The sequence below is a fragment of the Bombus huntii genome, chromosome 12, assembly GCF_024542735.1.
Source record: "Bombus huntii isolate Logan2020A chromosome 12, iyBomHunt1.1, whole genome shotgun sequence".
In the NCBI taxonomy this organism is placed as follows: Eukaryota; Metazoa; Arthropoda; class Insecta; order Hymenoptera; family Apidae; genus Bombus; species Bombus huntii.
Window position 1 is genome coordinate 8,955,403 of NC_066249.1, and position 23,672 is coordinate 8,979,074.

The window sequence follows — 23,672 nt, forward strand, 5'->3', positions numbered from 1 at the left end:
GATCGGGCGAAAAACTCGGCACATTCGTGTAACCTATGTATATGTAGATGTGTATGTATCCGAAAAGTATAGTTCGTGCAACCTGGCCACGAAGAGTCGGTCGTCTAAAGCTTTGCCAAGGGAAACCAAGCGTTTTTCGGAAGGGAAAAGAGTTTCGCTGACAAATTTGCTCGGGCACGACTCGAGGTTACTCCACGCCGAAGGAAGTTGTATATTTACATGGGAAACACGCTTCCACGATGATATCTCGAGTTAGTTTTTTAAAATTGGACAAATCTCTGCACACGACGTATCTCGAACGATACAAGAGAAAAAGGTTTGCAAGAGGTTTACGATGAGAAAGAAGCGAACGAAAAAAATACTTTTCCTTTCTTTTTTTTTGAGATTTTTTTTTTATTTTTTTTTTTTTTAGAATCGAATAGAATAGAACAGCGTTTGATTACCTAAGGAGATATCTCTTCTTATCTTTATATCTTATTATCGACTCGTTAACAGGGTCGTTCTTTTTTAATTAGAACTCTACTCACGGAACGAAGATTCGACGAAATCGAAATTTCTCAAATTTTCCTGGTATAGAAGCCACTTTTACCGTCGACTTTTACAAACGTCACAGCATTCTTTGGATACGCGTTTACGATCTTTTACCGTTTAACCGATTCTTCGGCAACTCGATCATACAGAGATAAATAGATATAAAATGCGAGAATAAAGGGGAAAAGCTGTTAATCAGAGTGGTAGAATCGAAGAGGAAAAAGCATTATGCGTAATCCGGCAATCGTGCGGTTGCGCGCGAGAGACTAATTAGCAGAGAATGAAAACGATCCTCGTAATCGTAACAATTACATTTAGAACGTAATAAAAAAAAAAAACAGCAACGTTGTGGAAGTTGCGTACGTGCGACAATTATTAATTAGAGGGAAGCATGCAACATGCTGCTATTACGAAGCACGCGGTGTTCTGTATTAATCCTTAAAATACAGAAGCTAGGTAGCCGCCAGCTTTCGGTTGTTTCGTTCCTCTTCTACTACGTGGACACCGGCGACTCTAACTTTTAATATCCACCCTAATAAACGCGTCGTACGAACAACACCTAACACGATATTAACAGTCCATCACGGTCCCCTAAGTCGATAATTTTATTTCTCGGTGGCCGGAGAGTTGGAAGTAGAAATTTTGAAAGATTATCTTTAGACATATATTAAAAAAAAAAAAAAAAAAAAAAAAAAAAAATGAAGAAAAAGCTGGGAAGAGTCGACTTTGAGTTTTTGAAGGCAAAGTTTCAATTTTATTGCCTCAGAATAAAAGTAAAATAAATAATAAAAAACGAAAAAAGTTAACGAAATACGAAGCGCCAACTCTAAATTTCGAAGGCGAACCTTCAAATACATCGCGATCGGCGCAAAATAAAAATTAGAAATTTTTTAATGGTATAAAATACGCGAAAGAAGATAGAGAAAGTCGACTTGGAGTTTCGAAGATGAAGCATCGAATTTGTCGTAATCAGAGCGAAGTTGAGTCGCGCTTTTTAGAAACGAAGTAAAAAATCGGAGCGGAACGTCTGCTCTTTAAACTTTTTCGGGAGAAGGAAAAAGGGGCGTTTGGATTTTTACGAAATTTGCACGATACGATAGATCGAACATGGTTGCGAAACAAGACAGGTAAATACACGGCTAAATAGCGGAAAGTATCAGCGACAACGTGCTGGCGACCGAGCAAGTAAGCTAATCGCTGCACGCTTTTACTTTCGCTATAGATCTGATCCGACGTTTTATTTTGACGGATCCAAAGCGACCATATCTAAGGAATAGAATTTATTAATCACGATAAGCGTACGACACGCCTTCGAACAATTCGATAGCGCTCTTTCGTTTCTTCAAATACGAAAAAGCACAAAAACGAACAAATAGCAAAAGCCAAAACAGATACGACAGAGATTTTCTAAATACCCAAAAGCTTTTTGGACAATATAAAGGGAAGGAAAAAGAACAAAAAAAAAAAAAAAAAAAAGAAAAGAAGGAAAAACATGCTCGTCACAGACCTTTTTATATTTTAACCCTCGACTGACAGGGCGAAGTACGCGTTACATAACCATCGGAGCGGACCAATTTGACCTCGATTAAACAAGTTGGCCAAGTGTGCGTTTCAACTAAAATATGTAACCGTACTTATGTTAACGGCCGTTTAACTTGTTAAGAAAACTTTGAACCGTAATAAACGATTAATTTAACTTTCTCGTGCTTTATCCGCGAGCCGAACGATCGGAACGAATAGTTGGAGGCCAAAGTGGAAAATTAACACGGGCGTTTCAGAGACAGAGCGTGTTACAGTGGTAAAATCAATAACGGGGCTGTTTTAACTTGGTCGTATCGGTCGAGGGTTAAAGGGTTTAACGCGTTAATCGCCAATATCCTGCTTGATTTAAGATTATCCTTCGTACAACGGGAATCTACGGGATATCGTAGTATATACCGTGGAATTGTGTCTCTTTGATCGTGTATACACCATTTAACAGCGCAGAGCTTAGGTTCGAGCGTCGTGCGGTTTCGCGTCGCTTGCACGAGCTACCGCGAGATTACCGCTACGGCATAATTCATAGCACGACGGAACGGAAGAAGAGCGTTCGAAAAGGCATAAATGAAAAATAGCAGATCCGATAGTTTGTTTTTCGCGGCCGAGCTTTCTCTTTTGTACGGAACTCCACGTAATCGGGAAACGTACAACAAATATTTTATCCCGATCTGGAAACGTGCCCCGAGTGGTACACCTTTCGAAAGTTCGCGCGTTTCATCGAAAAACTGACAAATACGAATTTCCTACTGATTTATGCAAAGCCGACCCGGTTCGACTCTGCCCCGCTGGAAAACATTTAATAATTCATTGTTTAGCCAGGCGAATACAGCATTAGCGCATTGAAAATGCATGAAGTTAGAAACACGTATAGATCGCGGCGAACGGATCGGGACAACAATTGCGTTCTAGTACCGAATCTTCTAAACACGACCAACCGAATTCCGATCGAGACGTTCACCGATGAACCTTCTCCAACGGAGAAAGCTTACACGGTATTTTAGATTAAATCTTACGAGTTGACCGCGGATTTTTAACCATTTATTTACGATCTTAAAACGCAAATATCAAAAAACTATACGATAGATATGCAGCGGATAAGACGATCTCTTACCGAGACTGTACCATCGAAACGATATTTTCCAAGATATGAATTTGCATAAAAATCAACGGTCTATTCGTAAGGAATCGTTTGATCAATTCTATCACGAATTACGCCGTATTTGCTAGCAAATTTATACGCGAGAATGTCGCGTCACGAAGGGAAGCTCGAAGAACAAACGCAACGAACGATTTTACAATTGTAAGTGAAGATGTTAATTCTTTGCACTTCCGGGCCACGATTACGATAAATTAAACATCGTTAAACCTAAACTCTGCACTTTTGAAGACTTTGCTTTTCGAAAGTTCGATCCGTCTTTCTGTAACACATTTTGCAACGTAAAGATGATATTTTCTATTCGTTTTCTTATCGTTTTACTTACGTTTTTTTCTAATTAATGCGAATTTTTAAAACTACCGAGTCTATCTAGCAAGGAACGACGGAGAATATCAAAGAGGACAGATACATTCAACTTTACGTTATCCTTTCGTAACGGATTTGGAGCAACCGTCGCTGAAATTTTAAAGATTACGATAATGCGAAGCAGCACGGTAATTCTTATTACGACGTATGTACTTTCTAATTCAAAATTTCACTGCAAAGTGAGAAAAATCGATGTACGAACTTTCTTTATCAGGGAAACAAACGTATTTCGTTAAAATGTCGAAGTAATAACGTAACATTACGTAATAATAATACGACACTGTGTAAACAAAGTAAAAGTAGCTACTTAATATTGTTCGAAGGTTAATTGATTTACATATTTGATTATCGAATTAATTGATTATCGAAGTTAGCTAAACGTAGTTTGCACCGGTAACGAAATAAAACGAATGCAAATTCACGTATTAATGTAGTTGCGGTGAATAAAATACGGAAACAGAATTGATTTCAGAGAGTGACACGACGGCTAAACGAATTTATCTTTTCACGACCGACGATATTTCGATACCATCGAAATAAAACGTTCCCTATTCTTCGCAAATATTCCTACCTTATTGGGCGATAAACCGGAATTCGATATGCGTTCGTCGAACAAAAAATGTCCCATTCATCCTCGCTTCCCTGTTTCATTAATTCTCGCGTACTTCCCATTGCGTATATACGCGATACTACACAACTACTTTAACAAGTTACTTTAACCGATTGAACGATATTTATCGTCGGTAAAACTGCCCTTGAATCGAAACAAGAAAAGAAAGAAAAGAAAAAAGCATAACAATCGAAAACGCCGTAACGCGTAAAAACAGAATGTATCGAAGATCGAAACCAAAATTCAGTCTTGTAAGAATTAACACGCCGACTCTTGCTTGTACGTGACGTACGTATCGATCGATAGACCAGATATATCGGTAGATATGTAATAGGTAGCTCGTATCGACGGAATTCGGAACGACGTTACTTATTCGATTAAAATGCTGCAACGAATACCAAAATTTTCATTCCCGTACCGCAACCACAGAAGATATCCGCACATATCGCGATCCTTTGACGGAACGTTTCGTCGTTAGATTCTATATTTCGTGTTCGTAGTTAACGTACTGGAATCTATCAGGTAAGGCGTAAATGCTACGCAACGGATACAACGACGCGCAACTACCTTTTATAGCCACTACGGCATTCGTGACGAGTGTAATGCCACGACCACGGCCGATCTACAGGTAGCGAAGGACGGCGTCGATTCGATCTTTCGAACCTTCGTTTTCTTGCTTATCTTTTAAGCTCGTCTGCGAAAGGAATCGTTAAACGGACGTAGAGTAAGATGTATAAGCACCTGAAATCGAAGCACGCAATTGGCGATGAACGTGCGCGGATATGAGAGAAAGCAAATGTTACGTGAAGAAGCGTAAGCGTAAAATAGAGTGTCCGTGCAGAATCTTACTGCACTCAGCCTCGTCCGAACCGTCCGAACAGTCTGAATGGCCGTCGCACATCCACGCGAGTGCCACGCACTCGCCGTTCCCCGAGTGACACGTGAACTGATCCGCCGTACAATTCTTCATCCCTACAAGATGACGATCGATTGGACCGTGATTTTCATTCGTGACAAGGTGCCAGCCACACGGCACCGCACTCACGGCCAGAGATCCCGTTTCGCTCTCGCGCGAGTGCACAATGCCATTCGACAAGCTCTATTTTCGTCGAGTGCGAGGAGAGCCGTCTCGAGAAATCGCGAATCGCATCCCCAGGGTCAACTGCGTTTCGCGAAAAATTTACTCACCGTCGCTTTGTCCAACGCTTAAGGAACGTCGTCTGCGAGAAATTTCTTTCCTTTTTTATTTACTTTCGCCCCTTCTATCCTCTCCTATCGCGCAAAGTTTCTCAATTTAAACCGGTCTTAATTTAATTAACCACGTCGAAACGCCGTTACGCCGGTGGAAATTTGTCGTTCAGTTATTCTTTACAGTTTCTACGCTTCGTTCTTATTATTCGTCTTGTTTCGCTCGCCGTTTCCACCGACTCGCTTATAATCGACAATTTGTTCAGTATCAAACGCGTTAACGGATTTAAGCTCGGCTCTTGTTGCGAGATGATGTCAGTGGCCGGAGCTTCGATGGTCGACCGTCTATTTTCGACCTAACGTTGTTTTAGTTTCATAGCATTTTCGGGCGAACAGCGAGAATTTAATGGCACGCGAGAAATTATATCGTTCGAACGTTAGGCTGTAACGGAAGGACATACGCAGTCGATAAGCTTCACAACGCTTTTACGATCGTCGAAGGATTCCAACGAATTTCTTTTCGTTTCGTATCTTACGTCGTAAGCCACGATGCGAATACAGATAACAACGGATTAGCAATAAAATAGAAAACTGGGAAGAAAAACTCGTTTCATCGCGAATCTGTACTCGATAGAAATATCGTATCGAAGATACGTAAACGAGAAACTTTAACTAGTCTGTAAATACAAGAAACCGTCTTTCGATATAGGACAAATTTCGGATATCTCTATCGATACGCGTGTCTTCTTTATTTCGTATCGCGAGCATTCGTTTCGCGAGTTTGTAAACGTCGAGAGAACGAAGGTAAGGCTGCTGTTCGAGTTCTACAGTTGGTCTACAGTTTCGGCTGATGTTTTCCTTATGCAACTACCTGCGCGCGTACAAGCTTCAAAATTATCGCTGAAAGATACGCGTGGCTAACGCGTAATCCAGTAAAGCTTATTAATGGATGATCTAAGACGCGGTTCTGAGAAAGTTACAGCCAAAGTGCACCGACTTATTTCAATAAGCTTAGCTCTCAGCTTTGTACCTGTTTAGCATTAACAAAGTGAATACACGAACGGTGTAGAATTAGCTGTACGATACCCGGTTGTAAGTTTTAATCAACGAGGAAAAACTACTTTACGCGCGGTATGAAAGAGATACGCGAAACGCGAAACATACGTAACGCACGAAAATATTAAAATAAACGAAGAATATATAACGCGAATGGATCTACGGATAAACCATTTGCTTTTAACACGTGCCGATCGGTTTATTTAAACAATCGTTGAAAGGGTAAAAAGGACGGTATCGGTTTATATAATAGGTAGAGGAATCGACGTAACGAATAAACGACGGTTACTGGAAAATGAATAATCGTTGGACAACGATAGGTCGAAACGAGCGGCAAAACCTTCGAATAATCGGTGCGCGAGAATACGATATTCGGCGAAGAACAAAAAGATGTTTAAATTTCAAATATTTAACTTTTCCTCCTTTGGTTTAAACGAACTTTACGATTAAACGCGATTTGTTTGTGCTTGTGTATTGCGTTTATGCATTTACGAGAAGTTTCGACAGATAGAACGCGCGTAATATACGAAAATATACAAAGCGATAAAAGGACAAAACTAATAATTACGCCTGACCAAAATTATTTAGACCAAGATATCGTTCTTATACCGTAGCTTGTTCAACTTTAATTATAGCTGATCGTAACGTCGCCGGAAGGATTTCCTTTGATTCGTATTTAGAATCAAAGGAAATCCTTCCGACGCAGATCAACCGACCATTGAGAAACTCAACGGGGATGGAATCGAAGCGACGTCGAAATTTTGCCGTTTTATCGAGCTTATCGTCGGCCATCTCGTCGGAACACGCGGTAGCATTTAAAGAGAAAAAAAGGAAAGAATGAAAATTTGGCAAAACGTTCGCGGAATTTCAAACTCTATATATTTACTTTGCCTTGGCAATTTATCTCTTTCCGGTGGTCGAGTCGCGGTTTCGCTTTGATGGGAAACGAATTCAACGGTCGAGGGATGCAATTTGCGATTCCAAGACCTTACTACTCCAAGACCCTTTCGCTCTTTTATTCCACCGTGGATAATCCCCGTCTGTCGCTTATGTTCCGTAGTTTTCCCTTAATTTTTTTTTCCTTTCCTCTTTTATCGCTCTCTCTTTCTCTCTCTCTCTCTCTTTTTCATTTCGCTTCTCCTTGGCTCCTTCCTGGCTCGTTCCAGCGATCAACCTACGACTTATTGACAACTTACTGCGGCAATTTTTCTCGTCCAACCCATCGCTGCAGTCGTGCTGAAGATCGCACAGCCAGGTTTTCGGTATGCACCTCCCAGGGCTGCACTCGAACTCCGTTTCGCTGCACTGTTTCGAACCTTTCGATCGCAATCGTTTTATCATTTTTCATTCTCGCAACCATTCTTTCGCACGACTAGTCGCCGTGCGCGCGCGAACAGAAGCGAACAAACGCGAGACGAACCTCGCCAACGATTTATCAGCACACCAATTTATTAGTCGCGATATTAAACTCGGATCGAGCGAACCTGTTTCCATCTCGCGTTACAACTTTTTGAGAAGGATAAGCATTTTCTCTCTTTTCTCTACTTTTCTTCTTTTTCTTTCGTCCTTCTTTCTTTCTTTCTTTTTTTTTTCCTTTTTTTTTCTTTTTTAATCGTAGGAACGAACGTCGGTTCGCGGGTAGGTTTTTACATATCAAATTAGAAGTCCAACGATAGAAAATCTTCCTTTGACGATTTTAGCGCCTTTCTGGCGCAAAATTAAATTTGTTTTCAGTTATTTATTTATCGTCATTTAAATACGTACGTGATCTTTTCAAAAGGCGAAAAAATGCTAGACCGGACGTTTTAATTAAGGAAGATAGAACATCGCTCGGATATCCTATCCCTCGGATCCTCTCTTATTAACCGACAAACGACTTTCTCTTGACTCTTTTAACGATTCGCACTATAGAGGGAGAAATATCGATGGCATATCTATTCGCGCGTGTTTCCTATTTTCGATAGAAAACCGCCGATGCTTTTTTCGTGAGAATCGATGTTTCCGATATTTTTATTCCGCGAGCGTGGCTGACTTCTGGTACACGATACTAAGAAACTTGAAAGAAACAGCGAAGCGTTACATCAACGTATTTTTTCCTTATAAATTGCGTCGTGTTTCCATATAAACTCGTATCGTGTCCCTCCCTTTTATTACTTCCGCAGACATTTTCCAAACGCGACGCTAGATTTCTCAAGTTTCCGGCCAGTGATACGATGTTTAAGGATCGTCGTTTTATTTCCGCGATGGCGGCGTTTTTAATATATGTCGAATACTTTAAATAATTTTCACTGTTATTACTCGATACTGATTATATACATATACCATGTAAATAAAATCTTTGCACAAAGGGCGTAGCGAAAGGAATAGCGGACAACGAAGACGAATTCAACGGTAGCCACTGTACGTGCGACTTTATCAAAGAATTTGTAAAGTAACTTTTCATTTCATAGTATTAGCCTAGAAATCCTTGGCGGCTCTTTAGCGGATAGCTTTTGAAAAAGGATAAGCTAACGAGAACAATGACTTTAAATATTCCAACATTTAGGCAAATTCGTTACTTCCGTTTTTCTATGTCGCGAGTTTTTCGATAAATATGTCGCGTGTCACGCGTGGAATAATATCGTCCAAGTAGCTTCATTTCGTAAAAAAAGGAATATCTCGCGGTATTTTAAAGATGAAAAGTAAACGTAGCGATATTACCGCTTTACATAAAATATGAAAGACACACGGAGAAAAATATGACAAGTCCGTTCTTGTTGATTTCCTGACATTTACGTCGCTCGGTGGTTAAAGAGTGAAAAAGGGGAAACTCGTCTAAACCGTTTGCCCGACGAAAACATACGTACGTGTACGCTTCTTTCTGGCCGGTCTTATAGCCATCGGTTTCTTCGGCGCAAAACCGGCATGAAAGAAAAGAGGGAAGAAGCTGCGATCGGTACGATTTAAATATGCGCACGAAAGATCGCATAAAAGAAAATCAGATCCGCTTAGCCGGCACTCGGGAACTGATTAAACTCTAGCAAACCGTTAGATATGGGATATTACAGGTTGTTTAACTTTTTAGCGAAGCTGTTAATTCTAGAACAACGAGCCGCGCAACTTTCTTCTTTGCCCCGAGTACAAGAGTACTCGATAAAGACGGTCTGTGAAACGCGGCGAAAAGGTATTGAGACTATTCGACTTAACGCAGGCTGGCCGTATTAATTTGTCAGTGGTAGTGTTTCGAAAAGCGACGGAAAATAATTCAACGAATATATTTTAAGCCATAAAGATAAAAAGATCTAGACGATGCTACACATCCGACGATGACTGATATACGAGAGAATAGAAGTTTCGATCATAACGGTCGATTTCTTTCGTTTCGACAAGGACACGATCAAGCTGATATCACGCTATAAGGGCAGGCGCGATAAAAATCTAATTGCCATTTATTATCCGTTTTCGTGGTTGTTGGAAATTCTTCGACAGAAATTACTTGCACGGTAACGAGAGAGCGGTCGGAGAGGCCCTTTATTATTGTCGCGGACTTGTTCGCGGTGCAACGCAATTTTTCACGTCGCTAGTTATCACGTTATATGTCTTCCGCTGTCGCAAAATCGATACGGTTCCCCGTGCAATTTCAAAGCGAGAGAAATGCGACATCGTTAGCAGATTACAAGCGATGCCGAACGCGGTCGACCGATATGTTTGCCGGATGCGTGCCGGAGGAGAAGTCGGTTCGCCCAAATATTCGTTAGCCTTTGACCCGTCGCGTTATCGATGCAACATCATTTGCAATTTCGTGCATCGATCACGCGAATGCTCGCGTTAATCGTTAGCCGATTCTAACGAGCGTTTTATCGTAGTTACTGTAATTATACGAATTATATATATATGATTTTCGATCGTTATATTCCAATATAGGTGATAATCTTTAATGAATTTTTATAAGAACAACGAATCGTAAATTTTATGTGAAGATGACGACAAATCCGGATATCGAATTATAACAAGCGTATAAACTCGAATTCAAGAAGAGACTGATACGTTATTTTTGTTCTATTAAGCGTAGTTACATGCGCGCATTAACCGTAAATAACGTAGATACGTACGCTATGTTTCGAGATTTGAGAGAATATTAAAGAAATATCCATCGTCCTGTCGCGTGTTTCGTACGGTTTAAGATTTGGAAAACTAAAGCGATACTTTGCTTTGATCGAACATAGGAGGTATTTTATTTTCAAATTGAAACAATTTCTCGTTTACAACAGCTAGCGACAAATTCAAATTTATTACCCATCGAGTATACCCGCGTATGAGAATCGATCCAGAAATTGAATCCAGAATTAAAAATTCGAAAGCTAAATTTCAAAGGGATATCCATTTTTGATCGCAGATAGAAAATATCCCGTTTTTCAACTATAGAAATCTCTCGCCTGTAACATAAATGCAAACGATCGTCTTTAAGTTTATTCGTAATTCGAAAACGTCTCCAATCGAAGAAGGAAATCCGCGTCCAAACTCTTTGGATTTTTAAACTAAATACATCAAAGCTAACTAATTAAAAAACTAAAGTATTTCGACGTTTCTTCTCAAACGTTGTATGCGCGATCCAGAATATCGTATTTAGCAACTTTGTGTTTTCTTAATCAACGCTAATAAAAATCAACGGTACAGACCGGAACAACAGACCTTCGAGAACAAAAAGGCTCGCAGTTTAGCGGAGAAAAAGCAACGTGCCGACCGATGTAATTAATCTTCCATAATTCGCGTCGTTATGTAACACGACCAGGATTTCTTTTTCAACGACCTACATACGCTCCGTGCGATCCGATTTTTGCCGATATTTTTCCGATTAAAGGAACACCACGTGGGCAGGCGGTAGTTTCGCGCAAACATTTTGCACGCGCCGCTAATTCCCTATATTCTCGATTAATCGTCTCATACGCGAATAACTCGAGCAACCTGGCGATCCTCTCCTCCCTCTTTCGTTTATTTTCGCTATTACCCATTTTGTATTTCTTTTTAATTTTTATCTACTTTTCCTCCCTTTCTTCCTTTTTTTTTTTTTTTTTTTTTCTATGAACCTGCATATCGTATCGTCTCGCCGCTGCAGCAGCTCCTCCCGCTCTTTCCGCTTTGATTTCCGTCTTTTATCGGTCTCTACGTTTAATTGGCTCTGCGATATTGAAACTGTAGAACGATAGAAAGGGGGTCCGCGTCACGGACCAGGCAATTAATATTAAAACCGTACTGTTGCCGCGTAATAATGAATAACCACGGGGATCCTGGATCGGTGGGGAAAATGGAAACCGATTAATCGATTTCATCGCCACTCGACGTCGTTGGGTATCGCTATTGATTAGACCGCTCGAGAAACATTCGAGACGTTTGCTCTGCCGCAACGAGCACGAGTTATGTAAATCGAACGAGCTAAGGCGAATGCTATAGCGTTACCGTTTGCAAATACGTCAAGCCAAGAGGTCGGATAACGAGCTATGAAAAATTATATCTTAGCACCGATCGCTTCGACCGGTTTATCGATCCAACGAAAACGTTTATCGCGAGCCCCCGACAACGTCTGTCCCATCGAATAAGGCAACGAGAATTTTGTTCGCTCGTACATATAGAACGCCATGTATACGGAATATTTCGTTTGTTTTACGTTTTTCCGATTGTTTTTCTTTTCCCGAGTGTGCTGGAAAACTCCGTTCAACCGGTTAACCGAATTTTGTTTGCCGTGCTCGGAAACTCTTTCATTCACAAAAATAGCAATTAACAAAAGCGTATATGTACCGGGTAGATCGGTTTTAATTTTCTGCGAATTTGTAAATACGCGGCGTTACGTTTCTCTCCCCTTTCCTTTTTTCTAGCGTTTCGTAAGCGATATCGCAACGTCGAATAAATTATTACGCTGGAGATATGCATAATAGTCGACTCTGTATTATTTTCAATTAATAGATCGATTAATAGATAGCTGTTTTTTCTTCTTTTCATTTTCTTTTTTCTTTTTTCTTTTTTCTTTTTTTTTTTTTTTTTTTTTTTTTTTTGGAGGGAGAGATACTGCAGCGAATAAATTATTAGCGATTAGTACGTCTCCCAGTTGACGGTGTAATTGGCGCAAAAAGCAAAAATTGTCGAAAGCGGGTATCGATTAAATTTGTTTTAACTTTTGCAACTGCAAACATTCTTTTTTGTCTCTTTTTTCTTTTTTTTTTTTTTATTTTAATTGGAGCAATGCGCTAATAAGTACACCGGTGTGCATCGGTATGCACGATGAAAATATGGACGATTTGGGCGAGGAATTAACTCTCGTCTTTCCTAGTTAACGGATTAATTGACACGGAAGTAAATTTAATTTCGATGTCGAGTTAATTAACGCGTTATCTGTTCGATCGCCTATTGATGCCGATAATGAATGTTTTAACAAACGCCGAAGACACGGTCGATGCATATTTTCGTATTACAGAGCATTTCGCGAGCTCTCGTGTTTCAAGATAACAATTACGTACGCAAAATTACCGAATCGCTTTTGTCGTTCCGGTATTATTAGATTTGGAAAATCATCGTCGCAATTATTTTCATCTCGCGCGCGTTTTATTTACGAAGTAAACGATCTAAATTGATGAAACATCGACGCTCCGAATTTCTGTGAAAATCGCAAGCTTTGCTAAAAAGAGGAAATGAGAAACAAAGACAAAGAAAAGAAAAAGAGAAAAAACAGGAAACCATTATCATAATGCGCGCTTTATGGCTCGAGTCACGTTCGATTTAATTGCTTTATATCGGATAAACTACTTTCACGCTGTTACACTCTTATTCGAGTATTTATTTCAAAATCAAAGCCGTACCAAAATAAACACGAAATACAGATTTTAATACAACTAAATAGAACGTTGACTTTAGCGCGACAAAGGAAAAATTTCATTTTATTATTCACCGTGGCTACAAAAGATATTCGTTGCTTTTGTCGTTTTATTACTACGTTCTACGTTTCGTTTTCGTATCAAGTTTTCGTCACGCGGAAGAACTACCGGATAACGCGAAATTCAACGTACGTACTCGAACGAGAACGAAGAACAAAGTAGAAGGTGTAGCAAACAAACGATACAAAGAGCATTTTAACGGAAATAAATATACTTTACGCGCGTGTATAGTACCAAAATGGAAAGCGAGGAAAGAAGACGGAGCGTGGAGTTTGGCACGCCAAAGGAAAACTATCGTTCGACCATCCGTGTCTCTGGATTTAAAAAAAAAATAGGAATGCGCGTGAAAGTAGAAATACCGAGAATAGACGACAGGAATGCGAAGGAAAATGCAATCTTGAGACAGGGCGTATCGCTGCTTGGTATCGATAGCGACGCGATCTAAAAAACCTACGTTTCATAGAACGACGTTAAAGAAACGTTTGCGAGTGGTTTCAACGACATTACGGGGCTGGCTCGACGCACGGCATGCCACTATTCGCGGAAGCGGTGCAACCTTCCGCTCGTAGCATGCACGAAACAAGCGAAGCAGGTGTCGCTGTAACGCTAAGATCGGATCGATAGCGGCATGACCAACGATATCGACGTTACAACTGTATCGTCCACGTAAAACCGATAGAATCGTACATATATAAATAGACATTCTATTCGAATTTGTCGAATCGCGCCAAACGTTGACACGCGTCTCCGGATATGTACCTAAGCGGCAAGCTGTTTATTCCGCGCGCAAAGGAAAACACGCGAGTCGTCGTCGTCGTGAATCCGAGCTGCAGTCTACGCACACATTGGAATGTCATTATCAAACTATTCCATTAACCACGACGACGACCGCGTGGCGTACAAAGCAAAACCGTACGACGAATAGGAATTTACCCGATTGATCTGTACGGCACGCATCTAGGTCACGCTATCGAGCGTATCGATAGGCGAAACAACGTCAATACCGAACTATTTAATTACAACGATAAAACCGCGTTTGTCATTTAAGCCATGGGTCAAAGGGTTCGCCGATTATGATATTCTCTCTCCCTCTCTCTCTCTCTCTCTCTCTCTCTCTCTCTTTCTCTCTTTCTCTCTCTCTGCGGTGCTGTACCCGTGATCGGTTTTGATCGCAAATCAACCGCGTACACTCTTTCGATTTCCGTGTCAAGATCGCCGCGTAATTCGCCAGCGTAAATTCAGAACTTTGGAATGTCCAATAACTCTCTGTAAATTCCAACTATCCGAGGTTCGAACGCGCGCGAACAACGGACAGCTAGACACAAAAGAGCCGAATGAAAGGTACCGCTGTCACGCTTGATTATGGATCGGCTACTTGTTGAACTATCCGCTCTCGTCGAAATCATCGGCCACGCGTATATACATGTCTAATACAGAGTGGCTCGCGCGAGTATTCGAACGTTTGCAGGAACGTTTCGCGAACATATTTATTATCGCTACGATTCGAAAGGTGGTTCGTTCGGCATTAACCTTAGCAGCTACGATTTAAAATCATGCATTACGATTCGTTCTTCGCTCTTTCCTGCTGTACTCGAACGTACGTACAGGATCCGAGAATCTCGTTGTCAGAAATTTTTCGAAATACAGCGAATATCTAGCTGATAAAAAAAAAGGGGGAGAGAAAAAAAACCATCTGCTCCGCGTATCACGTAGCAATGTTTGTACAACGTTGAACGGTACAGTGTTCGTTAAAAATTTGTCAAAGATAACGTTATATATCGCAATGTTATAACGTTACAAGTAGTTTACCGAGCGTGAACCAGGTAGAATAAAACGTGCAAGGCTGCTAGAACCGCCAAGAGTTAACCCTTTCGATTTGAATTCTTTCTTACGCTGTATATCAACATCGGCGGATGGAACTTTTACCATACGACGTTCCATTACGGTCGAACAGTGATGCATAGTCCATTCACCGGACTTGATAATCCACGCGATGAAACACGTCGATGCTCTATCTTTTTATCTCTTTATAAGAATAAAGAAAATGTAATAAGATCGCGAATAAAATAAAGCCTGAGACGTTAATCGATCGAACTTAAAAAAGAGACATTCGATTTGTACTTGCGTTAAGAGGAGGAAGAAGAAGAAGAAGAAGAAGAAGAAGAAGAAGAAGAAGAAGAAAGAAAGAAAACGACTACAGAGTGCGTTGAACGTACATAGTTCGCAGCAATGGAATTTCCAATGCATATACACAAATGTATTCATAGAGCAAGAGAATGGATTTCGTTTAGCGCATATAGGCGTTGATAAAATCGAAGGGATTAATATAGATCACGCGCGTGTTTCTCGTTTCACGTCGTTATAGAGCCAAAAAGCGTATTTCGTTGCTATCGCTAATAACTACGTACCGCGTAGTTGCCTAGTTAGAGATAGAAAAAACCAAATTTTTTTTATACGCGACAAAAAAAAAGCCAACGCTAGATTTTCCTATTCTTATCGCGTCGCTGTTGATCGCAGATCAGCTACTCGTTGACCTCGTAATAAAATAAAATCGTCGAGCGTCACTGGAGGATAAAATAACGTGGAACCCGCATTAATTTTCCATAAATCTGAAGTGCATACACCGCGTACGCATTGATCGCCGTGTTAAGCACGCTCTATGATCGATTTTTCTCCTCTCTTTCTCTATTTCTCTTTTTTTTGTCTTCCTTTCTTTTTTTTTTTTTTTTTCGAATGAAAAAAGCATCGAAAAGGTTTTCATTACGTAGGTAACTTGATTATAGATCAGCCACCATACTGGACGTCCTTCGTGGATCAAAATCACCGTGCAATTTCACAGTTTTTCACGATAAATTTAGAATTTAAAATACCCGCTAATTCTCTCGCAGATACGAAACATGCTACGTTCACCGTCGCACGCGTTCCTCCATAGGACTATCCAGGCTACTTTTTTCATCTTTTTTTTTTTTTCCTGTTTTCGGATATCCCTCTTTTTTTTCGTATTTTACTCTGCGTTCAGAGTTCAACGAGCTTCCATCGATATTTCTCCGTGCGATGGCGAGAAGAGCAGTCGAAAATATTCGCCTGCAAAAGCGTTTCAAAACTAACGGTAGCTTTCGTTCGTGCGTCAATCCGCTTCACCTGCGCGAAACCGGTCCGAAAAGTTGCACTTTCACATACCTGCTTTCGCGGCGAGGGAATCGCGTTTCAAGGGCCGATCGAAGGGCCACGTTTCGGCCGCGTCTCTTTCTTCTTCCCAAAAATCAGTCGCCAGAGAACAGGCTCGCTCGTTCCCACGGCTTGTAAGACTTAATTTCAATAATCGATCGATGGACAACGGACTCGTTCTGATTAATTCACGCGACCCGATCGAACGACGCGTAACAAAAGCGACCTTTGCCTTATTCGCGTTTCTCCTCAAGAGCGAAAGAATACTCCCGACCGCGTTCCAATTTTTTTTTCAAGCAAAGTATTGGCAAGCCGGTGAAAAATACGGCACGCGTGAGAGAAAAATAGACGAGCAATTTCGAAATTCGATCGATCGTCGACCGATTCAACGTTAAAATTATCCTTGCGTTAGACGTATTCGATTACAAAGTCAGACGAAAAAACCACATATTTCGTTCCATTTTTCACCTTCATTAATGTTCGACGAATATTAAATCGCATCGGTTAATTCGTCGTACATTTATCGTCCATTTTCCGATCTATGTGGTTCTAGCTTCTCACCTTGTGTATTAGAACACGTTATCGATCAAAAGGCGAAACGCGATCGACGTCAGTCGCTTTTCTCGCTCTCTGAATCGTTGCGAGATCAACGGAACTATAAATCGCGTTATGAGCTGGTGTGTTACGATACTCGTAATATAGAGGCATCATCGATGAAAAATTGGAAAAGAAATTGGAAAGCCGAAATTAATAGCGATAGTAGCTATCGACGAAGGATCGGATATTTTTCGATTCATTTAATAAAGTAGCGGCAAAGTACTTTAATTATCCGAGCTTTGTAACTCGTATCGTTTTACCGTGGCGGAGAAGTATCGCTTTTTAATACCAAACATCGATTTTTCACGCTCTCCGCGTGCTCGGTAAACGACCCTTCTACTTAACAGAAACAAATAAAAATCGAAAACTGCCGGTATGGTAGTGGCGCGTCTCTCTGTTTGCGATCAAGGCACGATCTAAAAAAATCGAGGCTTACGCGTGCCAACCACGTTCTTTCGAAAGAGATACGCCAAAATTTCGGATCGATACCGATTAACGTATTCGCGCGTGCTGTTCGAGCTTCTGATCGAGCATCTTTATCGTTTTTAAATCGCAGATATTTCGAAATTTATATTTTCATCCGAAATTACAAGCGAAGTTACATTCTGTAACAGCTTTACACTTTTAAATATCCTATAAACGCATAAATATCCGCCTTATCGTGCTGCGTAAACTCGATGTAAGAAGAGTTTAACGAACGTCCACCTGGCAGCGGATTCTATACTTTATAATAAAAAATTAAAAAGCAAATTCAACTCCTAACGAAGGTAACTGCGACGCGAAACGTCGAGACATCTCTTTCGAAAGCTTGCACTCGGAAGCCCTAATTTTCGTAATCGTATAACGAGTGTTGCGAAACTCTCTTTAAAATCCAAAAATGTACATTTCGTGGGAATTTCTCAAACATTAACGCGTTTAACTCGACTCGAACGTTAAGGTCGTAACAATGACCTACTTTTCCGTAATTTTCATCTGCTCGTTTCCTGTCTCACCGTTAAGAAGCAATTCCCCAACGTTCGATCGATACTACGGACCGGTATAATTTTTCATACCCCTTCCGAAAACAAAAAGGTCGTTTTTATCGAAGTAAAACGTATCCATCGAGTAATCTATGGAGCAAACGCGCGCCAACTTTGCAACGAAATTCTGTCAAATTTTATCTCGATACGATTTGCTCGCGAAAATATTGGAACAGTCGTGGAAACCTCTTGCGAATATATTACGAGCGAGTAATACGAAACATTTTGAAACTTTGTTAGCACCGTGACGAAACACCGCTATCGTCGTTACGTCGGTAGAGTTTGAAACACGCTTGAAAATATAGCATTCGACGCGAATAATACATCCGAAAGATCGTAAAAGTATTTAAACGGCTCGTTATACGCCTATTATACGATACGTTCAACGTGGCTGTTTACGTTGTATCCTAGCATTTTTTTAATATCGATGTTAAATAACGTCGGTGAAACTCTGAATCTCTCAGCTGCGCGAATCGAAACGCAGAGAAAAACGACGATCGAGACTACGTATTATTCTGAAAAATTGACCATTACTTGAAATTTGCTGCTGCTTGTAAACGAATTCGCGAGATATATCGATCCTTCGTATTTTAATTGCGCGACGGATCGATGTTGGAATCCTCGACGATCTCGAGCAACGTAATCGCGAAGGTCGCGTTTCATCACGATGCCAGCGAAATTCCAAAATGTTTTACCTAACACGCGCGATATACGAAACGCAAAAATGACATTTCCAACTTTCACAGGACGTAGACGGAATTTCACGAGCGGTCGTACGCGTGTAACGGAATCGTAACCGATCGTAATCGGCGGAAAGCGAGCTTGAGTAGCGTAATTGGTCGAATAGTTGTAAATAATGGTGATGGAACGACGATCGCGCGGACAATTACCAAAACGGGAAAGTAATCAGCGGTGGCGCACACCGTTTCCCCGCATTTACATACCAGCCCATTATAATTGAATATTAATTATCGCGGATGGATATATGTCGTGGCTGGAAATGCACGAGCATGAATATTAATTCGGTATTTGCCCGACGAAATCAGAACGAGCCGTTGTTATTATTAATAACGCGATATCGCGCAACAATCTACCTCTGGAAAATAATAAAATATATATTTATACATATGAACAACATATACAAACACACAGATGCAAGATACAGCGAGATATATACGTAGCGTAAAATAGTACGATAAGAATTATATGAAACGCGCTAATCGCGTCGATGCGAGATGGTTTGTCTGAATCCATGAAACAGGAACTTTTCTCTCTCTCTCTCTCTCTCTCTCCCTCTCTCCCCCGTCTCCCTCTTTCTCAGGGACCAACCGATATTTGAACGAAACACGCGCGCACGTGTGCCACGGTCGAAATAATTCTCTGTTTACCGATACGATTTAGTTCCACAAATAATTTCGCCGTTAAACGTAACGAACCAAGTTTTCTTGCGCGCATCCAGACGCAGCTAACGTGCATGCGCTGTCGCATATATCGTACGTATGTATACTCTGGCGCAAAAGTCTCGGGACATTTGCTTTTAATATCTCGATAATTTCGATAATTTCGATATTTCAAGCTGCACGCGTGTTCCAACAAAATCGTTGGCATACCGGCATCAATTCCAAATTACACGCCATTTCCCGTTACCTTCGTTGCGCGCTTTAGTTTACGCGATCTTGCGATCGGCATTGCGACCGCCCTGACACTTTTGTCCCGAGATGTACGTACAGCGGCTCGCGAAAGTATTCCGACACTTGCTACGGAAAATTTTTATGGCTATATTGCGTGCATTGTACGAAACTGTTTGAAATTTCCTTGACATTGCAACGAGACACGACTATCGTCGTCGTGGCGGCATAAATGATTCGAAACCAATCCGAAAATATATAGAAAAATTGTCGGACGTTTCTCGTAAACGTACGCTTACTAGAATATACGACAAACATACGCAAAAGCTTGGTATACGATATACGCGGTATACAGCACGACTGGTAGCCTTGAACGTACAATTGGTGCTAAAAAAAACGTGGTCTTACCGAATATCGCGGTTTCTTGATGTAACAAATAATTACGAATACTTTGGCAATCTTTGCGAAGGGTATTCTCGCAACCGATATCTCGTAGCTTCGATCGTGTATACAGTTCGAGATTGGTTTCAGATTTTATCGATGTAATACGGTCGCGTCGCCTTACAGATCCAACGAGATTTTGGAATATCTTGTAAAACATATACCTAACAAATTTCTAATAGCGTTCGAATACTTTTGTCGGACACTGTACGTACGTATACATACGCGTAATATATACATTAATATATATATATATGTGTGTGTGTGTATATATATATATATTTTTTTTTAGTCGGTTTCATTCACGAACAAATGAGCTTACAGCGCAACGGGGGAGACAAAATCCATTCGTATTGTTCCATTAAATACTTCGCACGGACGTGCAAGCGCGTGTACGTTGGTTGGCGTTGGGAATTAAGTACGAAAATGTAGGAATTTAAAAATTCTGGGAGCTCGACAGCTGTCCCCGGTTGCGCCTGGTTTTTAGCCTGTGCAACTCGAAACGATCTTCGTTTACTTTGGCCACGACAAGAAATATAGATATTACTACGATATAATAAATCGATAACGATTCAGGAAAATCGTAGTGACGGGCAAAGATTAAAATTGCGAATACGCGTAGAAGAGAGTTATTGGCTAGTGGAATTTGTCGAAAATAATAGACAGAGATTAACAATAACTTGCACGCTCGATGGTAATATGAAAAACGTAATAAAAAAAAGGGAGCAATCTCGTGAAAAACTCTGGTCAGGGTTATCTTAAAATAAACGCTCGCGCGTTTAATTTTCATAAATAAACGTGGTCGATTGCTCGTTAAAGGTTGCAACTATTACGCGATAAATAAATGTCAGCCGTTAAGCCACATCGACGAGTCTAGCTTTCTTCGACGTTTGCGTTTCGTAAGTCTCATTGACGATTCACGATTCGCGGGATGCTGCGACTTGTACGACCGTGTCTCGGTTCGTTTCGCTTTCCGAGCGAGATCATAACGAAGAATCTTTTTAAAGAAAGACGTCGGGACTCTCGCACCTACGAAACGTTCGCGTCTTCGTCGAAAGCCCTTTGCTCGACTTTACAAACTCCACCAGCCAAGCCAAGTTCGTACTCTCGTAATTCCGAGACGGTCTACGCGAGTTATATAGCTGACTCCGGTTCGTGTAATTAATATCGCCGCAGGGTGTAGATCGTACATTCTGGAACATGGTTCCGACGTTCATCGCCGAGTATCGCGACGATATACTCGAAAGAAAGGAATTTACCATGCACGTACCGTACAGGCTATCGAGATCTCGACGACGAGAGCAAAGGGGAACGATCCGATGGCCGATGCGAACAAGCTGCAAATTGCGAGGGAAGTTGCTTGGAAGACGGAAAAAGCAAACGCAAGTTTCGCGGAACGAATATTCTCTTTCGGATCGGCTCGACCGGCAGCGCAAAGATATTTGCTCGACGAAAAAACTATATCGATCGAGAAACCACGATATCGAGGATCGATCCAACGAGAAACGTTTAATCGGAATCGTACGGCGATCGTTCTCCGTTTACCTTCGGTATAAACGCGACCTTAATCCTCGATCCATCTACGGTCTCCGAATTTTTATATTCGATAAAGGAACGTACTTGCGACGTACTTTTTAAGGGAACTTTTATCGCGAAATTAGAGCAAGGAACCCCGGGGTATTTTCCTTGGGAGCTCGTTAACGATAAAAAATGATCGGGCGGAAAAGAAGAGAGAAGAAAAGAAGCACGGAACAAGGAGAAATATGGGAAAAATCTTTGCGCGAAAATATTCTCTTAAAACCGTCTGGAAATCTCACGATCTACACCCGGCGTCTGGAAATCCTCGCAATTCCATTGTCAGCTTGCATGGCCGCGTAATTGAAAATCATTTCGAGTCGAATTTATTCCGGCCATAACCATCGTACCGTTGCTAAAAACTAACTACGACACAGAGAGGAAATAGAATCGTTCCATCGAACAAGATAGAAGAAGGAGAAGGAGAAGAAGAAGAAGAAGATGACGATGACGATGACGATGACGACGACGACGACGATGATGATAAAGAAGATGAAGAAGGAAAGAAAGAAAGAAGAGAACGTAAGTACTTACTGCAGACCGTTGGATCCTCGTCAGAGCCATCGTGACAATCATCCTCGCCATCGCAGTGCCAGGTTCCGGGTATGCACTTCTCGTTGGCGCACTTGAACTCCGAGTCGGCGCACGTGCGCGGACCTGCAAGCGCACGTTCGTAATCGTGATGATAATCGTCACCGATGGCCGATACGAGGTGCACGACGCACGCCAATCGGAGCAACAGCAACAACGGCAGCAGCGTGCACGTGCATCGCGACGCGTCGTTGAAAAGACGCATCGATGTTCCAGCGAACCGCATGCTCGCGCGAGAATGTGTGCTTTACGAGTCCCTTTTTCAGTCGTACGAAGCGTACGCGAACATTCGCGTATATCCCGTGTATCACCGTGAAGAGGGGAGAGGCAGAGCGGCACGGTTCTCGACACCTTCGCAGGCGCTACTTTAATCGCTGATCCAATATAAAAGCTTTCAACGTGCAACGCTTTACGAGGCCCTTTTCTCCCCTTGCGTACGTACTGCAAGAGGTTCCGCTGTTGTACTCCGCTGCCACCTTCTCTATCTCTCTCTCTCTCTCTCTCTCGCTCTCCTCTTCTTTTTCCCCCTTTCCTCTCTTCGTTAATATCGCAACGGCAGAAAATCGTCCGTCGATCGTTTTATCGCGGCTCACGGAGTTTCAAGCGTTACGCGAAACGGCCGATAAAACGCCGTATACGCGATTACCGCGGCGGCGAAACTATGCCAGGTCGAGCCAGCGAGGCAAAAGTAGCAGATAGCACCGAAACACCGGGACCATCTATTCAGAGCATCTTTCGAGCTTCGTCCGAACCGACGAAAATCCTTTTCGCCCACCCGAAAAACCCGCACCCGCCGCTCCGCACAGATCTCTCCGAAATCACAATACTCTTATCCCCCTTCTCTCGCCTCTTTTCTACCCGGCCTGGCCACCGATTTACCGCCACCAAACCACCTTCCGGATCTCCGACCAAACAATCGTCCGTGAAACGATTTTCCAATAAATCGACTCTCTTCGGCCAGGCTCCTCCCGTCCCACGGAGGCCAAAGATTTCTCTTTTCAACTGCAAGTATCTTCCATATATATCTATATATCTATATATATATATATATCTCCTTGCTCTCCTCTCGTTTTCTTATCTTTCTTTTTCCTCTGTACTCTGTACTCGGTCGAGATCACTGGACGACGGTCTGGGGAACACGGAAACGAGGAACGACGAAGGAAATAGGGATGGAAAAAGGTTGGAAACTGGCAGGACGCCGGCAGGAAACTCGCGAAAAGCTCTCCCGTCGCTCTGTGCACCACTTGGAGTGGACGACGCGGTTACGACGCGGCTACGACGCGGTTACGACGCGGCTACGAC

At 41.7% G+C, this 23,672-nt stretch overlaps 1 protein-coding gene across 7 annotated transcripts in view; it reads right to left on the reverse strand.

The window, feature by feature from the left end:
- LOC126871593 (low-density lipoprotein receptor-like) overlaps positions 1 to 23,672 on the reverse strand; it is a 64,904-nt gene that overhangs the window by 12,249 nt on the left and 28,983 nt on the right. For 3 of the 7 annotated variants that reach the window (XM_050630560.1, XM_050630557.1, XM_050630558.1), the window contains 3 exons: positions 22,314 to 22,436; positions 7,643 to 7,762; positions 5,052 to 5,174 (listed from right to left, as the gene is read on the reverse strand). In XM_050630560.1, coding sequence (XP_050486517.1) covers positions 5,052 to 5,174; positions 7,643 to 7,762; positions 22,314 to 22,436 — 366 coding nt within the window. The remainder of the gene's footprint in view (positions 1 to 5,051; positions 5,175 to 7,642; positions 7,763 to 22,313; positions 22,437 to 23,672) is intronic. The other 4 variants (XM_050630562.1, XM_050630559.1, XM_050630561.1 and 1 more) reach the window with 3 other exon arrangements.